The 9432-nt window shown below is 45.7% G+C and overlaps 1 protein-coding gene across 1 annotated transcript in view; it reads left to right on the top strand.

Moving 5' to 3' along the window:
• The window catches only part of EGFLAM (EGF like, fibronectin type III and laminin G domains), a 59041-nt gene extending 51944 nt beyond the window's left edge, over positions 1-7097 (top strand). The window contains exons 18-22 of the mRNA XM_019473642.1: positions 187-265; positions 1376-1519; positions 4197-4280; positions 5366-5469; positions 6014-7097. Coding sequence (XP_019329187.1) covers positions 187-265; positions 1376-1519; positions 4197-4280; positions 5366-5469; positions 6014-6168 — 566 coding nt within the window. The 3' untranslated portion in view covers positions 6169-7097. The remainder of the gene's footprint in view (positions 1-186; positions 266-1375; positions 1520-4196; positions 4281-5365; positions 5470-6013) is intronic.
• The last annotated feature ends 2335 nt before the right edge of the window (positions 7098-9432 follow it).

Here is a 9432-nt window from a genome sequence, read left to right as displayed (position 1 = left end):
GGGCGTTGTGGGTTTTTTAACCTGCCTCAACTACTGCCCCTACATGAGTTCAGCTCAGTTCTGTGCCACAGGCAGGTACCTGCCAATACGGGTGTAAATCAATAAAACAGTCTTGTCTGGTTTTTTTTCTTCCATTTCCATGTCAGCTAACTGACATTCATCTTAGTTTTTTTATTTACTTTTCAGCCATTACAGAAGCAATTGAAATCCCACAATTTATTGGTCGCAGTTACCTCACATATGATAATCCAGATATCCTGAAAAGGTAACGTGTCCCCTGCGAACATAAATGTGCTGTTTGTTAACCATTATAATGCTAGGAGCCTCATGTGGGAGGATGTTGTATATTTAAGTGTTTTAAGCTGTATTTGCCATATTTCTAAATTTCAGGAAAAAAAACATTTTCTCTGCATATGCTTATGGCTCAGTTTGTTATAATCATAGAATCACAGAATCATAGAATAGTTTGGGTTGGAAGGGACCTCTAAAGGTCATCTAGTCCAACCCCCCTGCCATGACCAGGGACGTCTTCAACTAGATCAGGTTGCTCAGAGCCCCGTCCAACCTGACCTGGAATGTTTCCAGGGACGGGGCATCCACCACCTCTCTGGGCAACCTGGGCCAGTCTTTCACCACCCTCAGCGTAAAAAATTTCTTCTGAAAAATAGTATCTGAGCATCTTGCAACCTTTAAAGAAGTAGTATGCACAGGGTACGTCTGACATGGAGAAGGACTGGTGTGCACTTTCTGAGAGCAAAGAACAGACATACAGAGCCGGTACCCATGAAGAGGCTAAGGATTTTAACTCCTGCTTTAGCCTAGAATTTTGGTCTTCAAACTTCTTTTTGGCTGCTCTGTACCCTAGAAGATGCCCAAATTCCAGAAAATTTTGGGTTGTTATAATAAAATAACATCTCCTGTATTTCAGCCACTGGCTAGGGGAGGCTTCGCAAATGCCCTCACCTGCAGCTCGGTACCTCTGACCTGCCAGGACTTTCTGATTCGCCCTTTCTTATGCTTCTTCCACTGGCTTCTGAGGGCAGCAAACCTACTGGATGTTCTCAAAATTTGCTTGTTGGACTGGATTTCATGCTAGGCTTGGGGAGAAAAAGTATTTTCTCTTACTTGTGTGGAGTAACCCAGTAGCTATTGCGTTCAGGATTCTGGAGGACCAAGTTCAATTCCCCCACTTTGAAATGCTGGAAATGGGGATGTGAACTGGAGTCACTCACACATGAGCACGTAGGCAAGTTGCAAGACAGTAACCAGCAAGACCAGTGGAGAAGAAATAGTGCTATCATCTTTTAGGTTTGTTTGAAAGAAGACTGTCCCAGTTCAATATTTTACTACTATTTCCTTCTTCTACATTAAACAGGGTATCAGGATCAAGAACAAACGTGTTCATGAGGTTTAAAACCACAATGAAGGAAGGTCTTTTGATGTGGAGGGGAGACAGTCCCATGCGACCTAACAGTGATTTCATTTCTCTAGGCCTTCAAGAAGGAGCACTAAAATTCAGGTAAACTATCACTCCCGTATTTTTGTTGCATGCAGTACAATCAGTGCTCGAAGGAATCTCCACAACACATTCAGTGCACTTGTCCTTCGGTATAGTGTGAGACAATTACATCCTCAAGGTTTTGTTCAGTGATGGGTCCCGTTGTTGCCTGGAAAAGGATGTGAGTTGAAGAGGTAATGTGCTGCCAGCTTTGCATCATTCCCACTCCCTCCCTCCCAATTCTTAAAACATCAGATTTTTAGCTTGGTTTTCTAAAAGTCACCCTATGAGGATACGAGTACTGTCAGTAACTCCCCCCCATGCCTCTTGAGGCCCGTGGCATCTCAGCTAAGCAGAGCAGGTGTAGGGTGTGAGGAGAGAGCAGGGGTCAAGGAAGGAAGCCCTGCTGGCACCCATGCTGACTGCAGGCTCACTCTTCACCAGAGAGTGCACATGGGAGCAGGACTCCCACCTTCTCAAACCCCCAAATATCCAACCCTGTGACACAAACCCAGGTGGCACCAGGCATTGCTACTGCCAACATCCACAGAACCACTTGTTTAAGAAACAAATAATATTACTGTCAAAAAGCTGAAACTGGGGAGTGTTGGGAAATGGCTGAACTCGTGTTCTCTCTATCCAGAATCGCTTTCTCCCTTGCAGACACTTAGGCAGACTCTGTGCAACTTTTTGCACGGTGCTTTTTGGGACTCCTGCCTTTTGAAAGCCATATCTTTCCTCATTATACCCTTTTAGGTTGTGTAAGACAAATATTGAAACAGCAAACTACAAATGCCATCATTTTTATGGACTGTTGTGAGACACTGTTGATTAAATGACAAAGATTTTGTTAATCATTTAAGCTAATGTGAAGCCATCTTTTACCTGGTTGTTGTTTGCTACCATGGACGCATAGACAAAGTTGCACATTTCTATTTACATTAATTTCTTTAAAGCTTTTTTTGATGTGGTTTTCTGTGGTTAACTTTGCAAAAACTCTTAGCTTCCTCACTGACTCTGCAGAAATGGTGCATTTTTTAAATGTCTTTGTGAGAGCCTGTCTTTCCAAAATGCTGTAAGTGTGATGTAAGTGGCCAGTCTATCCTGTCTGTTTTGTAGGCACAGTGCATTTTTATTAGGGTTGTTGCTATCCCCAAAAGATGAAGATACACAAAAGTTTTAGACTGAAACAGCTGAATTTTATTGAGATATCTGTACCTTATGCACGCATTTAGGAAGGTGTAAAATTTAAGATGCCAAATGAAAACTCTTATAAACACTCACTGCATACTGAAAGAGAGCACTGAAGAAGATGGTGAAAGAACAAATGCAGAAAAGAAAGTATCATCTTCTTTCACAAAGAGTGAACCTCATGCTACTTTTGCAACTTTTGGCAGGTGAGGTCAGGAGAATATCCAGGGCTGTGAATTGATCAGAGGTATTTTCCTGCAGCCCAAAATTAGATATCTGAGTTCTGGTCCAGTTTGAAATTCAAAACACACCTTTTATTTCCCCATTTCCTATGGCCTAGCAGACTAGGTTCCCTGTACAGTGTAGCTGCTGCTACAAATCCTTTCTGTTGCTCCCTGCTTCTGTAGAAGGTTATATCACTATTGTAGGGGATCCCCATTCATTAGGCATATGATTCTCATTTTTGTAACCAAAGGTCTAATACTTAGATACAATCCTAAACACCCAAATCCTTCTGTAACTCTCAACCTAGACTAGTATCTGCATCCTGAGTGAAAGGAGATGCTTGTTTGAGACTCACTTAAGCCTCTGGGGGGGAGTCAAATTTAGGACAACCATTTTGCTCTGGGCAGCTGACAACTTAACGTGCTGTTCTCAAGTACCTAACCCTGGCCATGAATTTAATTCCCAGTTCAGTCTTTTCTGAAGAGATAATGATGTTGGCTTTAAACTCTCAAGCTTGGTACAGGCAGAAGGCCAGCAGCGGCAGCTCAGGCTAATTCATCTTGCTTATTTAGGCAGCTGAGCACCCAGTAGCTCACTGTGTTGTAGCATCTATGTCCCCTTCGTGAAGGTTGGCCCAATTTTCTGGGACCCAGAAATTAAGATGCCTAAAGTGTAAACATAATGGGGACATTATATCTGCTGAATAATTTTAGTAGCAGAAAACACAAGGAAATAGTCAGAGCTTCAACTGAAACAGGGAACCTCATGATTATCTCTGCTTTTATTTATTGGGCTTCGTCCTTTCTAACATCACAGGTCTCAAACCTTCCCTATAATTCAGATGATTTGTAGATCTGTTATAGATCATATGCTTATTTGCTTTTGTAATAGTTTATTTATTAACTGTGTTTGCAACCTCCCACTGCTCTCTCCCATTAGGCCAAAGATCTGTAGGTCACTGACCTTCATAACCTCCTGTTTCAGGGAGGAACTGCCATGCAGAAGCCCCCTCCTTGCACCCATGGGATGGTGGTGATGGTACCCACTCTGACCTGGGCAGGAGGGAGTTTTGCCTGTTCCTCCGTGAGCCTGACTTTGCAAAATAAGTGCATCACTGCTGGGCTTCCTAAGGACTCTACTAGTCCCTCCAAAGTCTGAGGCGTAGGGGTTGCTCTCTGGGCTGAGCAGGTGAATGGGGCACAGAGTAAGGACATCTGGCATTTGGCAGGCAGACAGTCTTTGCAAGGGAGGCAATAACATTTTAATTTTTTTTTAATTGTAGCTACAATTTGGGCAGCGGCATTGCTTCCATCATGGTGAATGGCTCTTTCAGCGACGGACGGTGGCACAGAGTCAAGGCTGTTCGGTAAGTGGCCATGCTTCATCTGGGAGGCGTTTTGGAGCCACCCTGCCATTAAAGATGCTGGCTGGTGTGTCTGGATGCTGGTTGGGTGTGAATCACTGCGGCTCCACGCTCTCACATCGCTTAGGAGTTGAACTGTTAGCAACTTGGCTGTTTCAGGACAACGTACACAAAGATTATTGTATTAGAGGTGACAGTGCCAACTCTGAAACTCAGCACAGCTCAAGGCAGGCTGCCAAAGTCATGCAGGGCTATTCTGGGGCTTTAACAGACATTCTCTTAAACCCGTGCCATTTGGGTTAAGAGTATTTTTCTTTAATGTCTGCATTTTGAAATTCCCTAGTGAGCACTTTGTGGGCTGGCACAAGCACTGGAGCACAGTCAGTGTATGCCTACTTTTTCTATTTGGAGGAGGTGCAGACATTTTGCAGTGTACATATAACTCATATTTATAACTCATTACCTCATGGGAGGCAAGTGTGCCCAGCAGGGAAAACATGCATTCCTCTCTTCATGGGATGTCAGTTCCCTGGAAATGGCAGGCTAACATTAGCACAACTTGTCACCAAATTCAGTGAGAATAGGAGCCCAGCAAGTGGCTCTTCTGTCAATGCGGTTATTGACCATATATACAATGGAAGTGGCCTAAAAGCTCTAGTAAGAAACAAAACTGCTTATAAGTATGTTTTACCTTAGCTTGCCTATTTCTTCCCTTCTGTTGAAGCTTCTGCTGCTTACTTTTTATATTACATCTGATTTTTAACAACACATCAGAACCTGTCCATCTTCCCCTCTTCCCCAGCTGTGCAATTTACTTCTTTCCCAGTTTTTTCTCCTCGGCAAATGTGCCCCCCACCCTTTGCAGGTCTCTGACACCTTAGTCCCTGGAAAAAATACACCCTGAAGGGTCTGGATTGCCATAGCACACTGCTGTCTGTGGGGCTCCCCAACATAGGTCCCAAAACTTCGCCATAAACCCTGCCAAGCACTAAGTTGCCCTGGTCTCCTGGCGAGGGGGAGATGCTGCTGCTCCTCCTCCCGCCCGGTTGTAGGCTGAATGCATGAGAGCGGTTTGGTTTTCCTTTCAGGGATGGACAGTCTGGCAAAGTAACTGTGGACGATTACGGTGCCAGGACCAGTAAATCCCCTGGAAAGATGAGGCAGTTAAACATCAATGGAGATCTCTATGTAGGTGAGTGCTCACCATTCACGTTCAGGACCCAGGTGCATTTTTGTGTTTGCGAGGTCAGCTGCAAGGCAGGGCGTCCCAGCTCCGTCCGTCTCAAGGTTAAGGCTTCACGCGGCAGCCTCCGGTCCTCTACAGCCTGGTTTTTGTGGGGAGGCCTCTCTGGGTGGGATGGGGGGACTGGTATGAGAAGGGACCAGCACCGTGGGGTACACTATGGTAGCCCCAGCAGGTACATAGAGAAACAGTGAATGCCAGCTGCAAACCCCACACCTTAGTGGGAATCTGGGCACAAGCTTATTCAGCTCTTACTGATGCTAGAATTGCTGCCATAAATAATTAGCATCCTAGTTTATTATCTCCTGCTTATCCCCTCTGTGCTTTCAAGTGCTTAAAAGCTGTGTTTAAAAAAACAGAGAGCAAACTGTAAATTAAAGTTCACTTCTGAGGTGCGCTAGGAAGGCTAACGGTGTTACTGGGTGTGCAGTCTGCCAGGCAGGAGCAGACACCCGTGTTGGTGAAGAGTTTCTCATCGCTGCCTTTCCCCCAGGTGGCATGAAGGAAATAGCCCTGCACACGAACAGGCAGTACATGCGGGGCCTGGTGGGCTGCATCTCCCACCTCACGCTTTCAACCGATTACCACATCTCGCTGGTGGAGGATGCTGCCGATGGGAAGAACATCAACACGTGTGGGACCAAGTGATAAGAGAGGAATCCCGGTGCCGAGGACCCGTCGTGTGTTTGCGTGTGTGGCTGAGCGCAAGCTGGCTGCCACAGCCCTCTATGGCCAGCCCACGTTCGCCATCTGGGAAGGTGACAGAGCCAAAGGGAAACCCGAAAACAAAAAGAACATTTTTCTCTCTCCTTTCTTCTGCTGACCAAACCAAACCGAGTATTTTGTGTAGGAACTGCCCCCTCTACCCGTTAAGTGTTTAGTGAACACTAAAGGTTGTGCAGCGGTGCAAGCGGCAAAGAAATGTGTGATGTTACAAGTAGCTCAGTGACTGTGTTGTGGTCCTTAGGTTATCTTCTGTAATATCAGAGAAAGCAGTCTTGAAACACCTGCATTTATCCCACCCTGCAGTGGTACAATGACTGTGCTGTTCAAAAAATACACCATCAGGCAGTGTATCTATGCATTCAGATGTATGTCCCAGAATAAGTAGTTCTTCTTACCACTGTCTGATTTAGCTAAATTATGTTTCATCCTGTGTAAATAACAGCTACAGTGACTGGTTTCAAAACATTGTTGTTTGTTGAGAAGGAGAGTTCTTTAAGTCTACTTTTTTATTACAAGCAACAAAATCAATGAACCAATTTTGCAGAAGTAATTTTATACTTGTATATTTTTTTATAGCAGGAGCAGATCTGCTTACATGGCATAACTTTTAACATTTAGGTGTACTATACAATTAGCTCTTTGCACACTTTCCTAAAAATAGCAAAGTGACCTGTAGTTGAAATTTGTTATACGGGAGGCTTAATGTCTGTATTATACTGTTTTGGTGGAGATATTTGTGAGTTATGACCGGTTTTTAATCTGACTCTTTTTGTTTTGTAAATTTTGACAGGTTAAAATTGTACATTATGAAGCTTTCCTGGCTTAAGCAGATTAAAAGATTAGGAAAAAAAAGAGCAGATGCTTGCTACTGTGGTATTATAAATCACTGATTTTTTTTCTGAAAAATGAGAAAAGGGATGTGCAAGAGACCTTGGTGGGTCACAGTCCTCTTAAAATAAAATGTTTTCTAGGCACTGGACCAACACTTACGCAACCTTGATTGCCAAACTGTAATTTAAGCAGGCGAACAGAGTGCTGTCGAGACACTAAGGAAATGGTCCAGAATTTCATAGTTTGGAGATTTTTCTTCCTTAACTCTTTGTTCGAAGAGGATCAGGGAGACATCAGGGAGAGAAGAGAGACCCACTGTGCAGCGGGGCGCCCCACGGCTCGCCACATGCCGGCAGCAGGAGAAGCACAAACCTCCTCAGCGGCGCAGGCTCGTCTGAATGCCTATGAGTTGAAAGGACCTGATGTGGCAAAAGCAATGGAGATCAGGAGGTTTCTGCTGCATTTTTACTGTGCCCAGGGTGCTCCCAGCTCCCTGGGAGCTAAAACACGTTCCTGAGGCTCATCCCACCCACAGCTGACCGTGAGCAGCTGCAGGCTCGAGTGGAAAAAATAATAACTGGTAGTAGATAACGGCACATGCAAAATAACTGCCAAGGAGACCCCAGCCCCTCTTCTGCATGCTGAAAGGGATACATTGATCACTTAGGTGAAAGATCTTGTGCTCGTTGTAGACATGGCAGCAGTGGTCAAAAACAAGTACCGAGACTTGTTAGAAATAGAAATACATGGTGGTGCCACAGCATGTAACGTGCACCTGTGCTCTGCCCCCTGTTCAAATCACACTTCAGAAAAGCTGTCTGTAGAAGACATGGGCAGCTTGCAGAGGAGCTGGAGACACGCATGGCTTTCCTTCCAGGAGAAGCGCAGTTTTGTTTGGCTTGGGGAGCCCCATGGGGAAAGAGAAACCCGTGCATGGTCGGGAAAAAGCAGGATATAGTATATGATCAAGATGTGGCTTTAAAATGAAAGTCAATGGAATTTGATGCCATGGGGTGTGAAGGGGAAATGTGCAGAGTTTGAAAAAAGGTAAAAACTAAAACCTCTAGAGGCTGAAGGTCTTGCTGGCTGCTCACTGCAGCAGCCCTGTGGCAGTGGCCAGGCACAGCCTGCACTCAGGTTGCATCTCAGCCGCTGGCTGCTGGAGGGGAAAGAGTCACGTTTTATGTGCGTGGGGGGATTTCCCAAATGGTAGTGACCTGTCCTGACCTGGTAGGGTAGGGAGATCTGGCTGGCTATACCCCAAGTCCTGGGGACCTGCCATGCTGTCGGTGACAGGGGACAACGCTGGTCTAGAAACGGCGTCAGCCTCTGCTCTGTCATATGTGCCTCGCCTTTCCCATCCTTTCCTTTCTGTCGCAGGGTTTGGAGAGCAGCTCCAAGACAAACATCTGGCGGGAGAGGTCTCTATTTTAAGATAATTTACTGCAGAATAACAGGCGTTTTGGTACAAGTCGATACTTCTCCAGAACAAAAGCTGTTCTTTGAAATGCAGGGTAGGGGGGGAGTGGGTAGGAAATACCTCTGTTTCTGTTGTGGAAAAGGAAGAGCAATAAACAGCAGCTCCCCAAATGCCTGTTTCCAACTGTGTGTATCACCATGCGGGAATTCGGAGCTGGCGGCATCACCCCGCTGCAGTGCAGACTGAACATGAGTGGCACAGCTGCATGGTGCTGGCCAGGCAGGGGGGGAATGGCAAAGATGTTCTGGGGGTTGAGTCCTTTAAAGAAAAAAAAAAAAAAGTCCTTTCTGCATCCTTTTAAAGATAGTCTGAGAAACTTCCGAAGAGGGAAGCATCCTGCATCCACATTTCCAGTCTCCCTGGTGAAGCTCAGGGCTGGGTTAGAGGCAGGAGTTTCCACTCAAGGGCCTGAGCAGGAAAAAGGTGCCAGAAACACAGGAAGATCTGACCAGATGTGGGGCTCAGCCACCCCCCAATGCTGGGCCAGGGAAGGAGAGGGGAAAGGCAGGCTGTGCGTGGCAGAGTGCTTAGTCATTTTCCCAGGAACTGGCCTGGATGTGCTGCTCACTGTCTCTGAGGCTGTTTATTAATCACGTTATTTATTGCTCAGGCCATATCAGATGCTCGGCATGACCCTGGTGCTGCAGGATGAACTCATGTTCGTTGACAGAGCCATGTCCTTTTGCCACAGGTACCTGTGCAAACTGGCAATGAAGCCAACAGTCCCAGGTGCTTGTGCCTCTCTTTGCAATTTGGTCCCCTTCCTAAAATTGCAGTCCTTAGCTTTCTTCCGTATTTTCCACATTCATCCTAAGAGACATCCCCCTCCACTTTCTAGGCTGAACAACCCCCTTGGTGCCAGCCTTGGATGGGCC

The sequence above is a fragment of the Aptenodytes forsteri genome, unplaced genomic scaffold (assembly GCF_000699145.1).
Source record: "Aptenodytes forsteri isolate BGI_AS27 unplaced genomic scaffold, ASM69914v1 Scaffold120, whole genome shotgun sequence".
NCBI lineage: Eukaryota > Metazoa > Chordata > Aves > Sphenisciformes > Spheniscidae > Aptenodytes > Aptenodytes forsteri.
The sequence above is the reverse complement of the archived record's forward strand: the minus strand, read 5'-3'. Positions and strand labels throughout refer to the sequence as shown.